A 25,453-nucleotide genomic window follows, 5' to 3' on the forward strand; every position below is an offset into this window, starting at 1 on the left:
GTAAGTACCCTATAACCCCGTCCCTTTCCAGTAGAGTCCTTGTTAGCTATTTCTACTTTATCCAGCGTATTTTTAAATCTTGACTATAGCCCTGACAGATGTGGCCCAATGGGTTGGGCATTGAACCACAAAGCAAAAGGCTGCCAGTTTGATTCCTGGTCGGGGCCCATGCCTGGGTTGCAGGTTCAGTCTCAGGCCAGGTGCATGCGAGAGGCAACTGACCGATGTTTCTCTCCCACTCCTTCTCCTTCCCTTCCCCTCTCTCTGAAAATAAATAAAAATATTTTAAAGCAATAAATGAATCTTGACTATAAAAAGTAGTGCTCATGTTGTTTTTTAATATGTACAGTTTACCAAAAAGTACAAGTTACTATTTTTTTTCAGACCCAATCTTCAAAGGTAACCTCTTAATGTTTCATGAGTACCTTAAAATGCTTAAATGTTGAATGAATGTCCTTCAATGAGTTTTCTATGCCTATGCACACACATGTGTATGTATAGTTGCCTTTATTTTTTTAATTGATTTTAGAAACAGAAACCAATTTGTTGTTCCACTTATTTGTGCATTCATTGGTTGCTTATTGTGTGTGCCCTGACCAGAGACTGAACTCGAAACTTTGACATGTCAGGCTGACACTCAAACCACCTGAGTGAGCTACCTGGCCAGCACATGGAGTGTCTGACTCAAGCTTTCAGTTGTTTTTGCAGAAGCTGAGAATCAGTATGGTGATGTCAAAAGAACATGGAATCTGAAGCTACTAGCTGGGAGAGGAGCTGCTCATATGACCGTAGAGAAATGGTCCTTCTTGTTCTGGGAACGGTTAGTGGAACCCTCTTTGATCCAGCCGTTTTGTTTAGGAAATATAAGGAAAAAAGGAAGCCTCAGTGTAGCCACCGGGGAAGCACACTCAACCCTGACCAGCGAGTGAGCCAGGAGACCACTCCAGACCATCTTCTCAACCTGCATGGTGGAGTCAAAGAGACTTTGGTTCTTATGCTAGCTTTGAAATCCTGGCTCCATCCCTTAAAAGCTTTCACGTCACAATGTCTCAGAACACCAGGTTCCACAGAGGTTACTTGTGAGGATTAGAGCTTTGTAAATCACCTGGAACACAGAGGCCTAGTATTTCATTTTACTGCGCTTCACAGATACAGTGTAGTGCGTTTTTTACAAATTGAAAGCAAGATCCTCCACCAGCAAAAGGATTATAATTCACTGAAGGCTCAGACGGTAGCATTTTTTAGAATAACATATTTTTAGACATAATGCTATTGCACTCTTCAGACTACAGTATAGTACGAGCATAACTTTTATGTGGACCTGGGAAACCAAAAAACTCATGCAGCTGCCTTTATTGTGATACTCGCTTTACTGTGGTGGTCTGGAACTGAACCCAGTGTCTCTAAGGTCTGCCTGTACAAGCGTGTGACAGACAGTAACTAGTGCTCCTAACCAAGGTCACTGCACGCCGACACATGCATCCTTTGAGCCATTTCCTAGAGTAGACTAGCATACATTTCCAAGGCAGCCTCCTGACATCAGGGGAGCAGGACTGGCCATTATGAAGACCAGATTCCTGACTTGCCTGCATGTGTGTTCTGGAAAGTAATAGGCATTAATTCCTTCAGTTATTTAGTAACTAATTATTTAATGAATGCTATTTGTTCATTATGTGCCACAGACAGTAGAAAAGAGCCTTTTCCCTCCAGGAGCTTATAGTTCCATCAGAATAAGACATATTCATAAGGAATTAAAAATACACACAATGCAATAGATAAAATAGCTGTCAAATAAGCAGTCTAGACTTCAGAGGAGGAGCACTATCGCTTTTAGCTAAAATGATGGGGAAGAGATTTCCTGATGGAATTGGAATTTAGAGACCTTTGAATATCAGATGTATTAAACAGCCACTGTCACAGCCTCTGAGAATCATCAGTTTGGGCCTTAAGGGGTAATTCGCTATAGGACAGGATATATGTCTGGCATCCCAAAAATGAAGCTCTGATTGTATTTCTTGTAGAGACGCTATTTTATATTTATTTAAACTACAGTTTAATGAATGGAGCTATGTTTTGGTAGACAGATAAATAGACAGGATATATCTATATAAATCAACTTTCATGACCTGAGGTAAGGTTCAGTATGCACTACTGACGGGAAACTGTTCACTGTGCCCAACGGCTAACTTACAGATGAGCTTTTGCAGCGCCACCTGTTTGTACATTAGAAACCACACTGGGGAGGCACTGAAAGTTTTTGAGCAGAGGAGCAATATCAAAATGTTAGTTTAGGAAAGTAATCTAGTGCAAACATGCAGAATGGGTTTCAGCTGCAGAACTTTAAAGGTTATTACTGAAGCCCAGGTGTGAGGTAACAGCAGGAAGGGACAGATGCAGAAGGCAATATGCAAATATCAACCAAAGCTGCATTAAAAAAGAAAATCACATACCTGACAATTCATTTGCTAATTCAGAAAATACCGTGGGCTTACTAGGTGCCAGGCAGCAAAACAAAGCCCCATCCTCATGGAGCTTACGGTTCCTTCAGCAGATACCTGAGGGCTTACTGTGTGCCAGACACTGAGCTGGAGAGTTAGCAGTAAATAAAACTCACATCCCTGCTTTCATGGAGCTCATGTTCTGGTAGAGAATGCAAATGTGTCTGAAGAAAAAAAGGAAAGTAAGGGAGACGAGTTTGCAGAGGTTCACAGGGACAGGGACACGATGGAGGTGGTGGGTATATACTGTTCATTTAGGACGTTTGGCAGTGAATGAAAAGAGCAAAAGGATGGGTGGTGAGAACAGTGGTGTTGAATGCAGTATTTTCAGGGTAGCAGAGGTAGAGGATTAGCAGCCAGCGAATGGTAAAGCGAGCAGCAAGGACTGAAGAAGAGCTTAGCTGGTAAAGAGGAGTGACAGTGCCCTGTCGCCAGTGGGGAGGCTAAGAGGGTAGAGAGAGCGCCCCTCAAGCTGAGGCCTTGGAGACAGAGCCAGCAGCGCCTCGAGGGTAGTAGTGGGGGAGAGAAGGGGTAGCCCAGCCTAGGCCTGGAGGGACCTGTGAAATCCAGGTTTCAGATGGGTCAGCACTGGGTTCTAAAGTGGCAGGGAAGGAAACACACACTGCAGTCCTGGAAGAAGGGAAAAGTGGATATAAACGGGACTTCAGAGATCCCAGGTAAAGTGAATGTCAGGGACTTTAAATGAGCCAAGATGGGGCACCATCCAATATGCTGGCCCAAGAGGGAAGGAATAATAGGAAACTGCATCTGGTCTTCCTTGATAGAACTGGAAATTGGCCTTTTACCCCATACCTGCATGACTAATGCTCATACCAAGACTTGGCAATGGCTCTGCCCTGCCCTTAGGTAGTTCTCAAAATCAAATGGACATCAAGTACCTTGATTGCAGGGACCACCCTGGTATCCTCTGGGGCCTAACACATGGTAGGCACTTGGGTGTCTGTTGAATTAAAATGAAGCCATACAGAATTTGAAGAGTTAGAAGGAATATCAGAAATAATATAGTTGAACTCTCAAGTTTGCTTTATGTGGGGTGTGGGCCAAATTTGGGGTCTCTCACTGTAACTTAGTCAACCCTTTCCGACCACCACCACCAAACCCTTCAACAGGATTTTAGTTCCCTCGCTTTTTAGATTAGATCAGTAGTTCTCAAAGTGCGGTCTAGGGACCCTGGGGCTCCCTAAGACCCTTTCAAAGAATCAATGAAGTCAAAACATTTTATAATACTAAGATGGTATTTGCCCTTTCCACTCTCATTCGCTTACAAGTCTGCAGTGGAGTTTTCCAGAGTCCACATGGCATGTGATATTGAACAGATTGACTGCAAAAGCAGGCATGAGAAACTAGACATCAAACAGACTTGCAAAAATGTAAAGCCATGCCACTTCTCACTAAAATGGTTTTTGTTTTGGAAAACTTAAGTTATATTTGTTGTGGATGGTTCTTTGTACTAACAGGTCATGAATTATTTTTAAATGAATTAATAAAGCTTTTAAAGCTGACCAGTTTTGATGTCTTAAGATGGGGTCCTCAATTCTTTAAAGTGTAATGGGGTCCTGAGGCCAGTGTTTGGGAAATGCTGGATTAGATACTGCTATTCCCCAGCTTTCCACCTCCCTTCTTTATGGGAATCTGCCTGGTAAGAAGGACCTACTGCACTTGGAACTGGGCTGCCGTCTCAGAGTAGCATCAGAGGTGACTGGTGTGGCCCTGGATGGTGTGGCTCAGTGGATTGAGCACCGGCCTGAGAACCAAAGGGTTGCCAGTTTGATTCCCTGTCAGGGCACAGGTCTGGGTTGTGGGCCATGTCCCCGGTTGGGGGCGCAAGAGAGGGAACCACACATTGATGTTTCTCTCCCTCATTCTCCCTCCCTTCCCCTCTCTAAAAATAAACAAACTTTTTTTTTAGAAGAAGTGCCTAGTGTGTTCCCCATTGGCACACCCTGGAGTCTCACCCAGAAATCCCACGGAGGTAACAATTCTTGGACCAGTTTTTCTAGCTTCCTAAGCTTCATTACCATCAACACTACCTTTCCCGCCTGCAGGCTGCAGGGAACCTCCTACAAGAACCAAGGGGCAGCTCAGAACCACCCAGTGAAGTAAGTGGGCTCCACCTCTTCTGAAAAGTGAAATCCAGTCACTCCACAGAGCCACATGCCAAGAACTTGATATGTTTCTTTTGTTAAATTCACCTTCCAAAATTATTTTTATAGAAAGGCCCTGGGGCTTGGTGACCAGAATATCAAGAAATATGGGTTTTCTTCTTCCAGTTCTGCAGCCAGCTACCTGGCTGTGCAACCTTAGAGTCTCCTTCCCATCTGTACTTCAACTCTCCTCCCAGAAAATCGGGACCAGCTCCTCTGGTCTCCCACAAGCTTGCCGGAAGCACCGCTCAGGAGAGGATGGCGAAGTGCTTTCCTGCCAAGGGACGGGACGGGCCCATGTGCGCTCATGTGTGTTTCAGATGGTCAGACACAGTAATCGTCATTCCTCAGGAGAAATGTTTTTGTTAGCTTTTCAGACTTCCGGCTCAAAAAGTTATCAACACATCTGCAAACCCGGGACTGAGAGGACTGTCCTTGTGACACACCCTGGGCAGTAACAGGGGCCTAGCTAATGTCCAGTTTCTCTTCATCGACACCTCGTCGTATTCACAGCAGCTACGTATGAGCGCCTTCTGTGTGCCTGGCCTGGGCAGGCTGCACCATCTTCACTCTCGACAAGCCCGTGTGACTGGATGTCACTGTACAGATGAGGACACGTGGGCCCAGAGGCTTGGGAACATGCGGGCCACCCAGCTTACTATGAAGCGGTAAAGTTAAGGTTCAAGCCTGACTCCAAAGTCTGCAGCCCCAATACATACAATACACTGTGCTAGAACTTGAAAGCACTATCTGCATTTCCTTAAAAATATCTAGGACCTAGATCTTTTAAGTCCGACTGCTTATTTCTCCCTATTCCAATTTAGAAAGGCTTGAAGGCAATTTAAGACATGTTCACACAGACCCATACTTTGGAGAAAAACATTCCTAACTGCCAACTTGTTTCAAAATCTGCCCTCAGTAAAATGGCTCCAAGTTTCTGCAAACAAGAGTGTCCCTCCTGCACGACCTTTGCCACTCTCCTGAGCCCCACAGTACCACAGCAGTGTGACGGGGAACTTACCTGTAGGTTTGGTTCCTGGAAGGGATGTGACATGTCACACTCTCCCACATTTTAAAATAATCTTCATGCTCAGGACACCAGAGGTTCCAAGAGTCAGCTGAAGGCCTGAGAACGCTGTTTAGTTTCCCCCAGATTAGCTAAGGGCGTATCTTGTTATTGCCTTTCAGGCTCATGGCACAGAAAGATAGGAGTCCTCTCTGAAAGTCTGAGAGAATTCATGCTTTTCTAAAGACTTTCCCAGCAAGTGTCCTGCAAATGGGTGAGGCATTATTGATCAGGCCGCAGAGCAGCCGGGGAAGGCCTGGGGTAGGAAGAGCCCTGGGCCAGTCATCCCGAGCAGCCGCAGGGCTTACCTGGGGTGCTGCGCCTGGACTTGCACTGCCAGTGTACCAGGACGTGAAAGGTTTGAAAACACTGCTCCAAAAAACGAAAAATGCTTGTGCCTAACCAGGCAGCACGGAAGTAAGAGAAAGGCTAAGAATCTGAGCTCTAGGGGTGACAGCCATTGATTAGCCATCTGACCCGGGGTAAGCGACTTCTCTGTGCCTCAACTTCCTCTGGAAAACTAATAACAAGAGAACCCTCTCATAGGTTGAGAGGATTAAATGAAAAAAATGCCAAATGTGGTCTGTTACAATTACTATTAATCCCTAAAGGACAACTTGGAGAACAAGAGATTTTTAGAGCTTCCATTCCAAATTCCCCTTTTACAGACAGCAAGCTGGCCCTAAAAGGTTGGCTGACTTGCCTGAGGCTATACAGTTCTCCCAGCCAGCAAGGCAAACAGCTTTGTTTTTCACTGCCAGGCGCCATTACCCCCAGGGTGTTCAGTCTGGGCTGACCAGGCCCTTTTGTCAGCTCCACTGCCAGGTCTGGAACAGCCCTTCCCAGCTCACTTCCTGGGAGTTCACACCCTCCCTTCCAGACTCCCGGAAATGTAATGCAACATGCTCTGGAGCCTTTGAGTCATCAATCTGCCGTGAACAGAGCGCGCTCATCCTCCTCCAGTTTCTGGAACCGGAACCTTGTGTTTTTCCTTTCAATTTTATTGAATGTCCTCCACCTCTAAGGACCTCTGGTTCCCCTCCCAGTTTCAGGGTGTGGACTCAACACTAGAAGTGGGCATAAGCATCAATTCTAAGATCCCGGAGGAACCGCTGAAGACCACCTATGGCCTTCACAGAGGTTCCCAGCTTATAACCCCCCACCCAGAAACTTCCCCTACCTCCCCATGGCTAACTGGCAGAGCTGACCACATATGCAGACAGCTTGCTGGACATATGCCCCAAGCAGCAGGGAGGACACGGATGACCATCTGAATCCCAGAAGCAGGGAACAGTTAAGTTACCATGACTACAAAAAGCTGAAGCCATTGGCTGCTTTGGCTCTGGAGACTGATTCAGCTGACCGCTCAAGGTCCCTTCCAGCCACGGGACTCTACAATTACACTGCGCCAGCTGAGACCATGTCTGCTGCAAGAAAACAGGAAGTCCTGTGACATGTCAGGCTTAGGCATCAAAAGCAAGAATTTCATCAGAAACATCTTAGAGGTCACCTTGTCTTATCCATGAGAAGTGCTGAGTCACAGGGCTTTATACCTCTGCCACAAAGCAAAGCCTTGCTTTTTTTAGTAGACCTTTTACAAAGGGAGTTCACTACCACCACATTTTATTTTTCTTCCTTTTACAGTTCTGATCGTCACTTTAATAGAGGTTTATTTCATTCTGTGACCAGGGAAAAATCCCAGAAAAACTTGTGTCACTGGGCCCAGAAGGGCGTGCTCCATCAGACAGGACGCATGGATCACAAGCCTTCTAAGAACTAGAAGGAAGTCATTCATAAAGGAGCAGATGCTGAACTGCCACACTCTGGTTTCCTCTAGCAAGTCCTCTGCATACAGGAATGGGGTTCTCACTCCACAGAGGGAATGGAGTGCTCTTTAAAGCTTGACTACAGAAGCTCCCTACCTCCCTGGGTCAGGACAGAGCAGCGGAATGGCTCATTCTCCACACCAGGTCAGGTCACAGGCCTGGCTGCACACCCTTCCAGACCTGACCTCAGGACAGAAAAATCTAGATATCTATAAGACTTCCAACAGGAGGAGAGAGACACCCAGAAAGCAGTGTGCCGGTGCTTAATGAAATGGCTTGCCTTATTCCTAATGTAGGAAGCATTGTGTTAAATGGATGTTTGGGGAGTTTTAAGAATCAGCTTATATCAACATTAAATCAAAGCCTTTATTAAACATTCCTCCTTCAAACAACCTGCCTTTAAACCTGTCCCCCTTCCCTGACCTGTGAACTCCAAGGCTTCATGAGTATCATTTTCACCCGACAGGGGTCAGATCTAATTGGGCAGCACAACACTGAAAAGCCACACCAAGACAGACCACACTGGGTAAACCTCTGCCCCACTCAGGATCCCCACTCAGGATCTAGGCAACAGGTTGGTAGCGCTGGCTCTGGAACCAGAGCTCAAGCACAGAAGAGGAGCCAGAAGTCGGCCCAGCCATGCTCGCCTGGATGATCAGCTCTTGGCTACCATTTGGTGAGGCTCACACATGTGCTCTTTCTTCTCCAAAGAAAAGGGTGAGAGATGGAGGAGGCAATCTTCAGTTCTGTGTGAGTTTGATTTAAGGCTTTGGCTGTGGTCTGTTGACATATTAAAATACTTTCTGGGAATGCCGTCTCCTAAGCTCCCCATTGAAACAAGTGTATTTTCAAAAGTGAAAACACGGAACAAAGAAGTGGAGCCGAAATGCTAACGCAGAGCCCAGCAGGCAGGCCCCAGGCCCCTCATGTCAGAATGGTGTCATCCACCTGCTCCGTGGAGTCGGCCTGGCTGGCCAGCTTCTTCAGCGACCTTCGATGGCACTCATTCAGGACCTCCAAACTGGCTACATCCAGGATCTTGGAGAGGGACTGTGGAAAAGATGGAAACAAGGAGACAAGAGTCAGAAAATAAGGCTTCAGGTTTCTCCAACCAAAGACAAAAATGAGCATTAACCTCAGAACTAGAACCACTGAGGGCAACCTGGCAAAATAAGATCAGATGGATCCAGGGAAAATCAAGAAAACCACCCATCATGCTTTTCGCATGGCAAGGTAGTGGTGGTTAGAGTTTGCAGTGCTTCAAAAATGGCCCAGGGGTGGGGGCCGCGTGAGCACGGATCTGAGCTTCAAGGGCAGCCCAACTGGCATGTTTCATAGGTTTGAGTGCCACATGATATTTTATTGGAAGAAAGGGCTCTGTTGCCAAAAGAAATCTGAACACTACAGGAAGAGCGGACTGTCCTTGGGCACTAGACCAGTGACCTGATCACAATCTGACCCTCCACACTCATGCATACAGGGTGGCGTGGAAGAGTATGATGTTTAATACGGTCATGCAGAAGACCTGGAAGATGAATGCCCACAGCCATGTCCTGGGAGGTACTCCAGTCCCAAGCTCCCACCTGAAACACTTCTTCACCCTGTCTCATCTTGAGGAGGTTGACAATCGCCTGGTCGCTGTAGGCCCTGACAACAGTGTTTTTATCCTTGGTGTTGTCAAGAAGAGCCTTTAGGATGGGTTTGATGGCTTGGGGGTCCAGGGGAGGCAGCGGGTCCTTGTTTGCCCACCAGATCATCTTTTCAGCCACCAGCCTGATGTCACTGGATGGGTTCTGGAGACACTGTGAAGAGGCACATAGGCTTTTTTAGGCAGGCATATCGGGTCTGTTTCTCAAAGAAGCCCAAGTAACCCCCTTCCCCCGACACTCTCTTCAGCATGGAAACTGACCCTACTGCTCCCTTTCAACACCTTCCCTCCTGTAGGAAGGTAACAGGGCGTGATTCCCACTTCACCTCACACCACTCTCCCCTCTACTCATTCTTGGCCCACACTGGGCTTTCACTTCCTCAAACATACCATGCTCCTTCCTGCCTCAGGCCTCTGCACTGGCTGGTCCCACTGCCTGGGATGTGCTTGCCCCGGATTCTTGCTTGGCGGTTCCTTTGCATCCACCCTTCCAGTCTCAGTTCAAATATCACCCTTCAGAGGTCTCTCCTGACAGCCCCATTTAAGTGAGCCCCCCATCCCGAGGCTCTGTGCATCTCCAACTCGAGATCTTGTCTGCCTGCTTTACCTCTACACTTCCAGGCTCCAGCCCAGTGGGGTGTACAGTGAGTCCTCAGTAAACAAATGCTGATGAAAAGCTTATTCAGAGTGATGTCCACACAGAGGCCCTGAAAACTCTCAGCAGAGTTTGCAGGATGGGGGCCACCACCCTTTGGAACCTCACTACTCAAAGCAAGGTCTGTGCACCAGCAACACTGACACTGCCTGGGAGCTGGTCACAAAGGCAGAGTCTCAAGCTTGATCACATCTCTTAAAAGTCAGGTTCTGGTCCTGACTTATGTGCACATTAATGTTTGAGGAGCATTACACAGGCTGTGGGGGGGCCCCACTCTCTGGCTTCCTGGCTTATATACCCCACAACCACCACACTAGTAAGTGCCATGCCAGCTAAAGGGAGGCACGTCCCTAGTTTTACAAAATTGGGATGCCTAGGTAAAAAATGCTTAAAATGCTGGTTCTTAACTTGATTTGGAGTCACAGGTCTATCAGACTCTGACAAAAGGTTGGGCACCCTTTCAGAGAAAAATGCACAGAACCACTCTGAGTCTCACCCCTCAGGGTTCAGAGCTGTCCCACAGGCTCTCCACTGAGAACCCTTGAGCACTACTCGTCCCAATACTCACTTCCGGTGTTCTTTGGTCACGGGCCCCCTCACAGACCCAGCAGACCCCACTCACCTTAATGAACAGGCTAGAGAGTTTGGCAGGCAACTGTCCTCCCGTCTCGATGTGATACTTCATCAGGAAGCCCATGCCTCGGACCCCGCTCACCGCAATGGGGATCTGTGGAGGGAGAAGAGAGCTACACAGGGGAGCACCCAGCTCCTTCCTTGGAGCAGCAGGGCAAGGCACAACCCCACTCCCCAGGAATCTCCGGGATCCTGGCTCTGTACCACCAGCCACCAGCCCCACATCCAAGACGGCACTGGTTCCAGGAACAGGGATCAGAGATGGTCTCCCTGGGAAGGACCTGTAGATGCTTCAACCCAAACTCCTCACTGTTTAGATGATGAAACTGGGGCCCAGGAAGAGCAAGTACTGGTCCAAGGGCACAACAAGTTACCAGGAAAGGTAAAACTTGAACCCGTGCCTCTGCCTACCCAGCCGGGGAACCTCCCCACCCCGTGCTGTGTCGGCAAGGCTCTGGCAGAGGAGTCTGGCTGGGGGAGGGGCGGCCTGGTCTGGCTGCGCCCATAGCCTTACCCTGTCTGCCGTGGCATTGCTGAGGATCATGTCCTGAACTTCGCTGCTGTATTTGCCTGCGCAGAGTCTGTTGGGAGCCACGTTTACAGCCACAGAGAGGGCCAGGCTCCGCCCATGCCGAACCATCCAATCAATGCCGGACACATCCGCTGGGTGGAAGGACACAGTGGGGTCACCCAGCACTTAACAGCACGCCCCCTCCAAACCCACCGGCCTGCTCCACCTCTGAGACCAGTGAGCCAACTCATCCTGGTGGGACCCCCAGTCCACACTGCACACGGGCCTCCCCGCCCACAGTGGCTCTCACAAAGTACTTCAGTCTCCCAGCCGTGTCCTTCGAGCAGACACTCAGGGCTGCACGAGCACTGGAAACTTTTTTTAACAGCTGGCGTCCCAAGGAGAGGGCAGTCCAGCTGCCAGAAGACCCTCTGAGGGGCAGGTGTCCATGGCTCTCCCCCAGGGCTGAGAGACTCAAATGGGAAGTCCCCAGTGTACAAAAGACCTACCCAGCAAGCACTGCTGAAGGACAGCAGTAAGCTCCTCTTCGGTCAGAAAGGCACACAGTTCCCCCAGGCATCCGGCCGAGGAGAAGCGAGTGTTGTCCTGATGGAACAGAGGAGGGACTAGAAGGTGGTGCGAGCTCCCCCACCTGCTCCACGGTCACCAGGGCAACAGCACCCAGGACAGAGGGCAGACCAGCAACGCGGGAGCTCGAAGGGCAGCTCTTCCCCCCAGGCCCTGGTGCTCCTGCTGCCTGACCGAGGGGGCTGCCATTCACTACAACTGCCACTTGATGCGAAGTGAAAAACTACACACCCAGCAATCCACTTAATTATGCAACACTCCAGTGTGGGCATATGGTAATCACCATCAGAATAGCAATAATGACTGTATGTACCTAGCACCTCGCTTAAGGCGCTTAAGGCGTCTGAATGCTTAACACTATTGTCTCAATTACTGTGAGCAGCCCAGGGAAGCAGAAAGGGGCGCAGAGCGGGGAGCGTCCTGCCCACCGGCTGGAGAATCCCTCAAGCTCCTCTCCCCCCACAATCTCTCTACTATGTCGGTGTGCCACTGCCACCTACATTATATTAGGGTTTGTCGTACAAAGTCACACTGAAGCCACTAATCAACCCAAGGAAGACAGGTAAAGGGCAAGCACTTTTAGTTAAAATTCAAGTCAGATTCACAAACAGCTCCTCCCTAGTCAGCTAATGATGGGGCACTGGGCTAGTGGGTTTTAGGTTCTGTGCTTGTAGTTAACAGTGAGTGCCAACTTGATGTACCTCCCTGAGAGCCAACCAACCAAGGACTCAATGACCCATGAGGAGGCTAACGCCAGGTTGGCACCCTGGACTGCCACTTTTGACCCAGAGGAGGTTCTGAAGGGGAGGAGGGTGGTCTGGCAGCACTGTGGGCCTCTGAGCTCTAAGCAGAAGTCCAGGTGTCCAGCAAGGCTAAAGCAGGCTCTCTCTGACACCCACTCTCTCCGACAGGATCTATTTTAAGCTCCATTGTGGTGAAATGCAAATTGGTTTAAATAATCACTTTCTCTTGCACTGTCTAGGGCCCTGTAAAAACCCTAACCAAAAGAAGGTAGTCTCCCATGTGAACCTCAACCTCAGAGAACACGGGGCTTTAGTCAGAGAGCTGGTAGCTGGGGATCAGACCAGACCTGAGGAGCCATGACAGACGCAGCAGCAGCAATGGCCAGCCAGTGTACGAGCACACAGTGAAATGTACGTGTGAACCCAAAGGCCTCTTTCCAGAGATCAGCCCCAAAGGTGGAAGTTAAGCCACGCAACAGACGGAACAGAGAAACTCATCCACACACTCAGCCCCTAATGGACCTGACACAGTGCTGCGCAGCCCGTGGGTTAACAAATGCCTCCAGACTGGGTGGGGAAGGGCTACTAACAGAACTGGCACGGAACCAGGAGTCACAGGGCTCCGGTTCTGGTTCTGACTCTACCACTGGTCAGGGCGTGGACGAGGCACGTCTTGCCCCCTCCAACAGTGCCAGGACCTCCCACAGGGAGAGACACCAGACACTTTTTCCTCAAGGCTGTGACTGCCCTTTCGTCACTTCTAGCCTCAGCCCTTCAGCTCAGAAAGTGTTTTCTGGACCAATAAATGACACTTTGTTTTACAAATGGGGAAACGAGGGGCAGAGGGGGAAAGTGACTTGTTTAAAATTAGAGCAAATTCATGAGTTATTTGGGACTTAAAAAGATCTTACTTTCCTTATCTATAAAACAGAGTTATCACTATCAATACTACTGGCCCGTCTCCCTCATAATCAAATGTCAGTAAACCATAAAGAATGACATGAGTGTCAGGAACGATGACGACTACAGGCCAGTCGGCAGCTGTACCAAGTGCTCCTAACACAAAGCACAGACGCCAACCCCAGAAAAGAGCTCACCGCCCCCCGTCAGCCCCAGCAGCCCCCTGCAGCCATACCTCATCGTGTCCCAGCATGCTCAGCAAGAGGGACACAATGTTTTTCCGGATGACCACATCCACTTTGGCCCCTGCTCCCTGGATCACAAACCTCAGGGCCTGCAGCATGGTGTCCCTACAGAACCAACGTGCCCAAGTTAGACCCAGGCTCTCCTTCACTTCTGCTTCCACCACCCAGGCCTGGCCTGGCCACAGTGCTCCTGGCTGGCACCTCACCTGACCCCCGGGTCCTCCATGACTCGGATTCCATTCAGCAGCTCTGTAAAGAGAGGGTCCACCTTGATGTGGATGGAAATGAGCTTCCCCAGCGCATCGGCGGCCTTCAGGCGCACACCCCGGTTGGAGTCCTGCAGCGCTTTGGTGAAAGTGGTCTGCAGCTGAGGCAGGAAGGGCTTCAGGGCGATCCCGACCTGTGAGAAAAACCCACACCTGACAGCACAGCTTAGGGGCCGTCCAACTGGGCTGCAGGCACGAAAGCAAACGGTCCCAAAGCACCATGGGCTGGCCCAGCTCTCACACACAGGCTAGGAACAGACTCCCATAAGAGAGCAGAGCCAAGCACAGACAGGTCATGCTCAGCCTCCTGTTCTGCTGTCAGCCCCCGGCACTGCACAGGGAGAAGGGGCAGCGGGAGGAGGAAGAGCACCTCCACTGAGGGAGCCGTCAGCTTGGCTCAGCGGAGACCTGTCCACGTGGGCAAGTGGCTTGAAACCTCTGTCTCCGAATACGTTAGAGCAGGCAGGCAAGCGCTGTCGGCACTGCTGAAGAATTGTTCTAGTGCGAAGACAAGGAAACGAACTGGGTGCATAAGGACAGGTAGCACCTATGAGCACTAGACATTTAGCCCCCAGAACAATCCCATGAAACAAATGACCTCTGAAAGTTTACCCCTCCCATTAAAAATCCAGTTTAATCCCTGACCACCTACAGAAAAACAGGTACACTTGTCATAAAACACAGATGGGTCCAAGACAAGGATTTCCTTATTGCTACATGTGAAAATCAGAGTAGCTGTCTGGAGGTCTGGAAACCCTGGGGTCGGCCGTTTGCAGCCTGCTGGGAGGCACACCAGAGGGGGCGGGGGGGTAAATATGTGAGGTGGGAACCATCTGCCTATGAATGACATCTGACCCATGGCCTAAGGGACAAATTCCGGGAGGGAAGGGTTCCATTTGTACACAGAGTTACAAAATCACCACAGAAAGCAAAGTGAAGATGATACTTAATTTTTTCAAAAGGGCTCAATTTTCTACAGCTTAAGGCTGATGCTCACAATTCCGTTTTTAGCTCAGAAGTTGCTCCCCAAATCTTTCTTTGAAGAGGAAAAAAAGAAAAACTAAAAATTTTAAGCATGATTTCATTTCTAAACCTCAAGTTATTCCTTTTTTTTTTACAACAAATCTTGGCTCTGTTTATCCTTTTTAAAATCTAAAGGGCTTAATTACTGCCCCCAAAACATCAGAAATGGTTCATATTTTGGATCTTCGCTTCTTACACTTTGGCAAAAAATGAAGTTATTTCGGCTGCTCTCAGAATTCCTTTCCATCCTCCCATCATGAGGAGAAAGGACAGAGTGACGGTGAGAGCAAGCTTAAACAATGTTACGGTTGTATGTACGTGGCCCTGGATTTCCCCCTTTGAACCAGCAGTTCTTCAAAATCAGAGCAATTAATGTGTATCGAATGTTAAGTGTGTCAGGCACCTGCCCGCCACTGTTTCACCCAAGCCCCACATTTCACAGCCCTGTGAGAGGCAGAAGGTATCAGTATTCCCAAATTACAGGGGAGGAAACGGGCTCAGAGGTTACAGGCCTTTCCCAAGGCACTGCAGCCACATAGCTCTTCAGTGGTGGACCTGTAACTGAGCACTGTGTAGTGTGGGTCTAGGATCCAAGGTCTTAACAACCTCTACTATGCCGTTTCCCCATAATAAGCTGTCACTCTCTGCCACATGACACCTGGGCCAGTCTCCTGCAGACAGGTCTGTTCTCTCAGATCCAAATGGACCAAGAGAATGAGCTCATCAGTTGCTTACCTTGGCCAGCAAGAGGCTGAGTGTCTCCAGCAGAGCCGCCTTCACGTTCCAGCTGAACCGGTCCCCCAGGATGCGAATCAGAGGGCCGGTGATGCTAACCACGGAGGGCCTCAGGGCGTCAGCTGAGGTCAGACGGATCACCAGGCCTAAGGCTTTGGCTGCTTCCTCTTTCTGTTCTGGGCTGCCAGTCAGGACTCCCTCCCGCAGCACTGGAAGAATGGAGGTTACTCCCTGACAAGAGAATCACGTGAGAGTCAAATCTCAGAGGGACTGGGCCCAGGCATCTCCCACCCAAAGCAAGGTGCCCCTGTCAGCCACCCTCTCCACAGTTCCACGGGAGACACCGATTTAGGCCGACAGGATCACAGCCTGAGCGGTTTCTGGCTTGGGAATAGTCTTGACTTAACAGTGACCAGAAGGTAAGAGTCCCAACGAACCTGTTACACAGGTGGCATGCACTGCTGCTGCCTTTGTGACTCGCCCCCACAGCTTAAACTGAAGGTGGCACGAACCCTGTCCCCATATGACCACCACGGGGAAGAAACACGCTGTCTGTGAAGGTGCAGAACAGTGCCTGGAGCACTGTCGGACTAACTCACGGCCGCCCCAGCCGCCCTTTGCGGCCCGGCCTGCGGGGGAACGTGGAGGAAGGCTGCATGCCCACGGCACCTGCACACACGTCCTCGCCTACCTTCTTCGGGAGGCAGAACCCTGGCACGTGCCCGCCTTTGCTCTCGTTCCCTATGAACCGGATTTCTTTGTGGAGTTCTTCAATTAGTGCCAGCTGGTTGCCAGCATCCAGCTTCTGTGGGAAGCCAGGAAAAAGTGGGGAGGCTGTCAGAGCTCTAAGTACAGCTCTCTCAAGGCCACTTCACAATATTATCACAGGGGGAAGGGTGGGGGTGGGCGTATAAGTGACACTGGAGAGACACTGAAGCTAGGTGACAGCGACCCAGGGGTTATTTTAGGAGTCTAGTCTTGTAAGTGTCTGGAACTGTCTACTGTCAAAAGCTGGTTGCGGGGTCAGCAGTGCCCTGACCTTGGTGATGGCATTCAGTGCATCCCAGCTCTCCTCCAGAACCATAGGGCTGGAGTCGTTGAACAGGCGGATCAGGCCCGAGACCAGGCTCCGCAGGTGGCTGGTGTAGTCCGCCTTCGAGCGGGAACAGTAGATGTTGAGGATGATGGCAGCGGCCTGCCTCATGCCCACCTCAGGGCTGCGGGTGGCTTCCAGCAGGTCCTCGATGATGATCCGGTGCCCAATGTCATCCTCTACTGAGAGGATCACGGCCTGACAGTTGGCCATCTCCTAAAACCACAGGGGACACCTGGGCTGAGCTCGGCTCTGCCAAGACAGGACAGGACAACCGTTAGAGAGCCAATAGGAGTGATCATGACACTCACCAGCTGCTCATCTGGAGTCCCAAGCTTCTCCTTCAGGGCCAACATGACCGCAGGGAGGATCACGCCCAGATGACGGGTCAGGGAGTCCCCTGCCACAGATGAGAGGAAGGCCAGCACCCGGGTATTGACAGGTGGAGTTGTCAGCTGTAGAATGATGCACACTATCAACTCAAGGAACGCCACACGTGCTGGCCGCACTAGGCTCTGGGAGAGCCCATGGCCACTGCTCAGGGCTCAGGGTCTGCCCCAGGGCGCCCTGCACCCACCGCCCACTGCCCCAAATATCTGAGTTCAGCACGGGTCTTCATGGCAGGCCCAGAAACAATGATGTGGCTGCGGCTTCTGGGCCAGAGGGGGGTTTCCACCTGGTGGGATTTACCTTGGGCACAAGGTAGGGCAGCACTACACGACTCTTGATGGCCATGACTTGCTTCAGACCATCCAAGGCGAATTCTGACACCTCGTCATCATCCTGCAGAGGTGGGTGAGGGGCAACGCTGAGGAGCTGGCTCCTGTCCTACCTCCACTGTCTGGACCAGCCACCACCGACTTCCTTCTCCACCCTCCTCCCTCCTCCCACTGCACCCACATTCACTGACTGTCAAAGGAGAAGCACAGAGCCCCCATCTGCTGCGGCCGCACCCACCTGCCGAGGCCCACACTGAGGCTGCCTTGGCATAATAAGCCCCATGTGTTCGCTTCTACAAAAACAGTAAAAGCCAAGCTCACCAGCTGCTTCAGTAAAAAGGGGAGGATGTCCTCCAGAGCCTGGTGGCCGATGGTGGAATGCAGCTGCTCAAAGGTCTTGGCCGCCGCCTCTCTGACCTCCTCCAGTGGGTCACACAAAGCCTTCCGCGCCGTGGGCACAAGGGACTCGGAAAAATACAGCACCTGCAACAGCACGTACACTGTACCTGATGCAGTGGGGACAAGGAGAGAGCAGAAGCAAGCAAGGGAGGGCGGCAAGGACCTCTGGCCTAGCCAGGCCACTACCACTCACATGGCTTGACTTTTCTTTTAACTTAGCTGTTTTCTGTGGAAATGTGCAAGTCTAAAAAAGTGGAAAGGATATATAATCTACCTGCAAGGAATCTAAACCCAGGCTTCATAATTAATAGCTCAATTTTTAAGGTGAGTTCTCCAGATACTCTGCATCTCCTACAGGAGCTCCAATCTCCTTCCCATGGCGAGGCCCTGCCTGACATGCCTCCCCTCCCAACTCATTCCTTTGCCTATCCTCTCAAAAAACTCCAAGTTCTTCTTCAAATCCAACTCAAATACTTGCTCCTCTATAAAGTCTCGGGGCTACCATGGAGCCAAGGACAGCTCTGTCCCCCTTGTAACCAATGAACTTAAGGTCTGGTCACATGTCAGCCTGCCACTAGCAAGCCTCCGCCTTTGGGGAACTTGGTAGCTACTCAAGGAATCACAACTCTTATCTGGTGACGGAACTGATCTGTATTCTTTGCCAAATGCAAATATAATCCCCCAATGTAATCCTTATTCTGATACACACAGGAGAAGGATCCAGTAAATCCGATAAGGAAATTCAATGAGGATGCCCAGGCTAAGCAACTGGCCACGTGCTTACATTTCTGACTGGCCCCCACTTCATCACTGTCGGGCTTCCCTCCCAGTCAAGAGCCTGTATACACACCCAACCCCAGGGGTATTTCAGGGATCAATTACCTCAGACAGCAAGGTCCATGAAAAGGACTCCAAACCCCTTGAATGTCACTACTATGGAAACAGTACCATTGCTGGAGACACTATGTTCTCACCCACCAGGTACTTACTCTTAGCTGCTCTACTCCTAAGGAGTGCACAGACTTCCTGCTCCCTCTGCCCCCCTCCACTCACACACAAGCACACCCACTTTTCCTCCCATGTGGTACCACACATTTGAACTGAACTGAAATACAGACACAAAGGGATAAATCTAGAGCAATCTCAAGAATGGTGAGAAAAAGATCATCCCCAATTTCCAAAGGCCAGTCAAGGCCTTGAAATCATTTAGTTCTCAGCCAGCAAATCTGATAAGAAAGGTAAGAGGCAGGGAACTCCAGTCCACATGAGGCCCCGCCAGCACCCCCTTGCCAGCAGTGCCCTCCAGAGTAAGGTTCGCATAGTCTCACTTGGGTGAAGTGCAGCTGAAGTGTCGCCAGTGATGCAGCTTCTCCTGTGACCTCCCCAGCAGCGCTGAGTCAGGCCACCTGCAGGCGCAAGGCCTGTAGGGCCCTTAAAAGATACTCACGGCGTCCCGGCTGGTGGACTTCATGATCTCGCTCAGCCCAATGCACACACCCTGCCTCTCGTCACTCTTCTGAGACCGCAGGCCTTCCTCAAGGATGGGGATAATCTCAGGTAGGATCTTCTCCCCCAACTTCCGGACGAGATCTCCTAATGTCCTCGCTGCAATCTGTCAGCAGAGATCAAGCCAGGACGTCAACTTCCTGCAAACTTCAGAATGAGGGCCCTAGAACCTCCTAGACTTGATCTGAGTCACTGACTCAACTTCCCCAAATGCTGTTACCCCTGAAGAGCCCCCAGTGTGTTTGCAACACTACACAGTAAGATTATCTCTGTGTGTCACACACACCCACACAACCTAAAGCAAGAGCCAGCACCTCATGTATGAACTGGAAATTCAGCATGTGCTCTCTGGTCAAGGGCCTATTTCCCTGGATTGAAAAATGCAGCCTAGAGGTCACTTAACCCTATGCTCTTGCTCAAGGGGAGCTGATTTTGGAACAAATGCTTTAGGAAAAAAAAACCCATCTCCTCTGAGGCCTCATGCAAACCCCTCTTTAGAGCCAAGTACGAAGTTTATTTGCCAGGGATGAGGGGCTGGGAGTGGGCCAAAGGGGACTGGCAGAAGTGAGCATCAGCCAGGGCCAGGCCCCTCCTCCCGACATGAACACCACCCGCCCTAGCCCAGCACATCAGCCATATCTCACACCATGCTTGCTCCTGCCTGCTTTCCCACTCCAGATCCCACTGGCCTTTGCTCAGCCACTATTGTCCATGCTCCTCCCACACAGGGCCTTTGCACATCCTGTCCTTGCATCTAAAGCTCTATTCCCTCTGTTTAGAATACTCCTTTATCACCTCTTTACCTTATTAGTGGTTATTCATCATTCATCTTCAAGCATTTCTTCCGAGAAGACTTTCCTGACCCCCTAGCTGGGTTAAATGTCCCTGTTTATAAGCATTTGCAGTCCATGTATCACTTGTCATAACTGTATCTACATCTGTTTGTGTATTTGATTAACATCCATCTCCTCTACCAGACTATAGCTCCATGAGGACATGGAATGAGGCTGCCTTTCTTCTCCATTATATCCCAGGTCTTATGACCCTGCTTAGCACACAGCAGATGCTTAATAAACATTTGTTGAATGACTAAGTGAATAAATACATGTTCCCTGTTAGAAAAGGGACCCTAGGTGCTCCTCCAGTCTCAGTAGACCCAACTTTCTAAACTCTGAAAGGAGGCCTCAGGGGCTGCTGGGTCAAAAACAAGGCCCAGGAAACTTACCGTTCTCTTATCTGCACATGTGCTGGCCAGGAAACCCAGCAGCAGCCCAAAGAGAGTAGGCAGGATCTCACGCAAGGTGCGGGGCGTATTGGAGACCACGATCTTCCAGACATGCAGGGATGCTTGCCGCACAACCAGCTGGGTGTCCGAGCGGCCCATGTACAGCCCTGCCAACACCCGGTTCCGCCGATCTACCCCTAGGGCAGTGATGATAGCCTGCAGCCGACGGAGAGGAACAGAGAACACAGGGTGGTGAAGCGCCCACAGAGTGAGTGCCTGGGCACATCCCTGCCATCAACAGAGCAAGGAACACTGACTCAAGGCACACACCTTGTTGGACTGGGCGGTCCCAAAGTTGTCGTCTTCAGAGGCAGTTTCCGTAGTCATCTTTCCAGTGACTCCCGAGATGTGGAACAGGAGATCCCCGAGGAGCTGAACGGAGCTGAACCTGAGAGAGATGCCAAGAACAGTCACACAGCTGCAAAGGAGACTGTAGGGAAATGCCCCAGAAATATTCAAGGTGGCTCTTTTGAAATGGGAGAAAGGTTACAATTTTCATTTCTTTACACTTTCCCACGGATTTTCATGCCAAGTTTTCTACTAATGAACTTTAATAATGAAAAAGAATAAGTACTTTTCAAAAGAAATGTGAAAATTTCTGTAAGTTATTTTAAAAAGAGAGAAGGCACAGAGGGAAGCATTAACAGAGCAGGAATGCAGATCATCTGAACCGGAGGCAGCAGAAGAGGCCTAGAGGATAAACTTCCTCTCTTCAATTTAAGTGAGGTTTATTATTTTTAATGATCACAAAAAATAATAGGCATATTCAAATGTAAAATTTCAAAGATAGAGAAAAACACAGAGTGAGTATAAGCAATCACCCAAACCCCGACTACTCAGGCAATCACCCTGAACCCACGGTGACACCGGGCACAGGGCACCCGCTACAGACACGCTGCCCGGCACAGCGTGGAAAGTGAGCCCGCATCGCGGGCGCCGGGCCGCAGCCCACACCGTCATGGCAGCTGGAGACTGAGGAGCTTTGTATGTCAGTGGATGACGGTTCTTACACTGTTCTTTGTGACGGCTGAGTTACAGTTCACAGTGTGGATGTGCTGTGACTTTTTTAAACCAACCTCCAATCTTTCAAATGATAAACAATACTGCAACAGGTATCCTTCTATCTACATCTTTAAGCACTTGACCAAATCTGTCCTTGAAATAAGTTCCCAGAAGTAAAATTTCCAGATTAAAAAGTATTTGCATTAAAATTGTAACACAACTGGAACGCTGACTAAAGACACGTTTTTACAGAACAGTCTGAATGAAGACATTGCCACAGAAAACTGGAGTTACCAAAAGGTCTAGAGAAAGTTGAGAGTTCCTAGCAATAATTTTGCTCTTTATTTCTTAATAGAAGTTCCCAAAATGCAAAGCTGGGGTCCCGGGGCCTTTCCACCCGAGTTCTCACCGTATTCTCCAGAGGTCGTCAAAGAGGCCCTGCTCCAACTGGGGCAGCAGCAGGGCGATGGCCGTCTCAGCATACATGGAGATGACCCGCTGGCCCGCACGCAGGGCGGTGTCACGCACAAACTCGTTCTCATCAGCAAGAGCCTGTGCACACAGAGTGCGGGTCAGCTGGGGTTGCCCACGCCCCCGGTGCCCAGACCCAAAAAGAGATGGGACTCCCTGGATAGCAGGGTGAGGACTCCTGCCACCAGCCCGTTGGCAGGCAGCCCTCGCTCACCACGAGAGCACATGCATCCCACCCTCCTCAGTACCCGTCTCCGTGGCCTGGTCATCAGTGCCTACTTTGAGGATACACGGGATGATGGGCCCCACATAAGGAGTGAACTTGTCCCCAAAGGTGATGGGCAGGTAGTTGAACATCATGATGTAGCCATCTCGGACATGGGGTGCGATGTCCACTTTGCTGGCTGTGGCTACAATTTCTGGCATCAGCTTCTCCAACTTTTCTACCCCCAAGCCAGCCATGACCTCGGCCAACCCTGCAACAATAAGACAGAATGAACCCACTGGACCTGAGGCCCCTAGAGGGCATTCTTGGACTGGCTCCTGGGCCTGTGCTCGCCACACCTTGCGCAGCGCCTGAGCGATCCACAGAGCTCTGCTCATAGGTCAGCGTCTCCATCAGCCATGGCAGCAAGTCCTCAAAGCACGACTCCCCCATGCCCTTCACCATGGCCCCAAGAGCCTTTGCAGAAACTGTCCGCACCTGTCAGGGAACCGAAAGCAGGGAGAGTGAGGAGCGGAGGGCTCGAAACTAGGTGACCAGGCAGGAGCAAGGAGGAGTCCCTCAGGTCTCCCTCCCGTTAGCAGAAAAACACAAAAGCACCTTCTAGGGAATTCTCAGGAGTCAGTTTTTCTGGGGACTGAGCTAAAATAATGAGCTTCTGCCCCCTCTCCTCCCAGACTCACCTCAGGTACAGGATCCAAAAGAGAGGCTTTCAGGCCCGGCGTCACGCTTGGCAGGTAAGGAGCCAAGTCCTGCAACAACAAAGATGTGACTCAGGTGGAGGCCTGACTCCTGCTTTCTCCATGACCCGTTCTGCTAGGGACACTGCCCTCACGATTCTGCTGACGAGGAGCACTCAGCAGGGGTGCTCCCAGAGCAAGGGGGAAGGCCACTGGCTGGTCCCTGCAAGGACCCATGCAATTGCTCAGGGAACCCTAATTGCTCAGGGGACCCGAAGCCCATCTTGGAGGTCGACAAAGCCACATGCTGCAGTTCACTGCTCTTACCCCTCCTGCCCTTCTCTGAAAACCAGGGTTGTCCACCCTGTGGGATCTTTCGGAAATTATTTCTGGCATTTTCCTTTCAGATCTGCATTATCATCTTCCCTTTTTTTAAAAGATGTTATTTATTTTTAGAGAGAGGGCAAGGGAGGAGAAAGAGGGAGAGAAACATCGATGGGCAAGAGAAACATCGATCAGTTGCCTCTTGCACATCCCACCCGGGGACCTGACCTGCAACCCAGGCCTGTGCCCTGACCAGGAATTGAACAGGCGACCTTTTGGTTTGGGGGATGACGCCCAACCCAGTGAGCCACACCAGTCAGAACTCATCTTCCCTTTCTTCACTTTAAAAGGTTTCTATCTCTTAATATAGCATTCAGCTTTAGGGAACAGTTTTAAATATAGAAAAAGCCTTATGTTCACAGCAGCAACATTTAAGATAACAAAAACCCTGGATACTATAGGGCCAATGGTAGAATTATGTAAATTATAGTATATAAACTTATTAGATATCACATAATTATAAAAAATCAGTTTTATGAATAATCTGTTATAGCTTGGAAATAAGCTGATGTTCAGAAATATAAATTTTTTATCCTCACCCAAGAATATATGATATATATATATTGATTTTCAGAGAGAGAGACGGGGGGGGGGGGGGCATTAATGTGAGATCAGTTGCCTCCCATATAAGCCCCGACCAGGGCTCAAACCCACAACCTAGGTTAGTGCCCTTGACCAGGGATCAAACCTGCAACCTTCTGGTGTACAAGACAATGATCCAACCAACCGAGCCACATGGCCAGGGCAGGAATATAATTTTTTAAATGTAATAAAAAAAAAAAAAACAGGGAGTGTTGGAAGACTATGGATAAATGTTTTTGTTTTTCAGTTTTTCAATCTCCCAAATTTTCTAGGATTGATACAAGCTTCCTTCTTTATCTCCTGTGCCCATAGCTCAGTAAGCTGAGCAGAGATGAGGTAGTGAGATCACACATGCAAGGCCTTGGAAGCAAGTAAAACAATAAGGTCAATCTCCCCTCGTTTCCTGAGAAACTTATAGAAAGAAATGCACATAACAAGAAAACACTGCAAGCAGTCAAAGCACCAGCCACTTTCTCCACACTCCTAGAAGGTCAAAGGGCTTCAATCTGTAAAAGGGGTCCACTGTGAGGGGTCGCACCTGGGGGCCAAGCTGATAAGGACTCAATCACTGCACAGCAAGATGCCCAGAGAACCCAAATTTCCATCCTCCCCCAAAATGGTCCATGTCTCCTCCCAAACATAATCAGAGACCCAATGCCCACACCCCTCCCATGTCTACTGTGCAGGGACTCTGTGCCCTAAACCAGCATCTACTGGTTTGTCCTGCACCAGCCCTAGCTAGGCTGCTACCTTCTGGTCTGTCAGGGAGTACATGTTGCCAATAATCTGGGCTGCCATCTTCCGCGTATCTGTGGAACGGTCCTGGAAGGCTCTCTGGACAATGGGCATGATGAGGGCCAGGGATGGGGCATCAATGAAGTGGACAAACTTGGTGTCCAGCAGGGTCTGCAAGCACTTCTGGGTCTTCCTGGAGGGGTCCGTCAGGGCATCCAGCAGGACTGGGGCAATGGCTGCATGTCCAAACAGAAGAGAGGCTGGTTTATAAGAGTCTGTGGTATGGCAAAGCCACTGGGTCCCCAGAACCAGAGGGATCAAAAGAGAAGGGTGCCCTGGGTGGTGTGACTCAGTGGATTGAGAGCTGGCCTGCGAACTGAAAGGCTGCCGGTTTGATTCCCAGTCAGGTCACATGCCTGGGTTACGGGCCAGGTCCCCAGGTGGGGGACGTGTGAAAGGCAACTGATCAATGTATCTCTTTCACATCGATGTTTCCCTACCTTTCTTTCTCCCTCCCTTCCTCTCTAAAAAGTAAATAAATAAAATCTTTTTAAAAGAGAGAGAGAAGGGAGTCCAGGGTAACTGCTCCCTGAAGCCCCACACATCACCGGCCTGGGAAGCTAGCCTGTCTGCAAAGAGCAATCCTTGCTCCAACAGGAGGAACTGGTACGGAGGCAGCAGCTGCCACCCCTTTGCACTGCGAAGCTGTGCTCTGGCAGGACCCCTGTGGGCCGGCTTCAGTGGACACTGAGTTGTAGCCACAGTGCTGGGCCTCTCAGGAGAGCACTCAGGCACCATGGACCTTATTCTGGAAGCAGCATCCCAAAGCGGTTTTGTGAAAAAACTTTTGAGAAACCAAAGGTCCCAGAATC

General features: G+C 50.0%; 1 protein-coding gene across 1 annotated transcript in view; it reads right to left on the bottom strand.

Moving 5' to 3' along the window:
- Positions 1–7,907: 7,907 nt before the first annotated feature.
- The window catches only part of GCN1 (GCN1 activator of EIF2AK4), a 54,862-nt gene continuing 37,316 nt past the window's right edge, over positions 7,908–25,453 (bottom strand). The window contains exons 38-58 of the mRNA XM_090292633.1: positions 24,597–24,817; positions 22,884–22,952; positions 22,542–22,680; positions 22,257–22,453; positions 21,916–22,058; positions 20,775–20,892; positions 20,445–20,660; positions 19,161–19,325; positions 17,636–17,797; positions 17,286–17,378; positions 16,907–17,050; positions 16,542–16,811; positions 16,194–16,307; positions 15,503–15,733; positions 13,685–13,878; positions 13,469–13,583; positions 11,512–11,608; positions 11,006–11,154; positions 10,481–10,585; positions 9,139–9,357; positions 7,908–8,605 (exon numbers count right to left, since the gene is read on the bottom strand). Coding sequence (XP_090148759.1) covers positions 8,480–8,605; positions 9,139–9,357; positions 10,481–10,585; positions 11,006–11,154; positions 11,512–11,608; positions 13,469–13,583; positions 13,685–13,878; positions 15,503–15,733; positions 16,194–16,307; positions 16,542–16,811; positions 16,907–17,050; positions 17,286–17,378; positions 17,636–17,797; positions 19,161–19,325; positions 20,445–20,660; positions 20,775–20,892; positions 21,916–22,058; positions 22,257–22,453; positions 22,542–22,680; positions 22,884–22,952; positions 24,597–24,817 — 3,287 coding nt within the window. The 3' untranslated portion in view covers positions 7,908–8,479. The remainder of the gene's footprint in view (positions 8,606–9,138; positions 9,358–10,480; positions 10,586–11,005; positions 11,155–11,511; positions 11,609–13,468; positions 13,584–13,684; positions 13,879–15,502; positions 15,734–16,193; positions 16,308–16,541; positions 16,812–16,906; positions 17,051–17,285; positions 17,379–17,635; positions 17,798–19,160; positions 19,326–20,444; positions 20,661–20,774; positions 20,893–21,915; positions 22,059–22,256; positions 22,454–22,541; positions 22,681–22,883; positions 22,953–24,596; positions 24,818–25,453) is intronic.

This window comes from Furipterus horrens, unplaced genomic scaffold, assembly GCF_987537825.1.
Source record: "Furipterus horrens unplaced genomic scaffold, mFurHor1.1.pri manual_scaffold_11, whole genome shotgun sequence".
In the NCBI taxonomy this organism is placed as follows: domain Eukaryota; kingdom Metazoa; phylum Chordata; class Mammalia; order Chiroptera; family Furipteridae; genus Furipterus; species Furipterus horrens.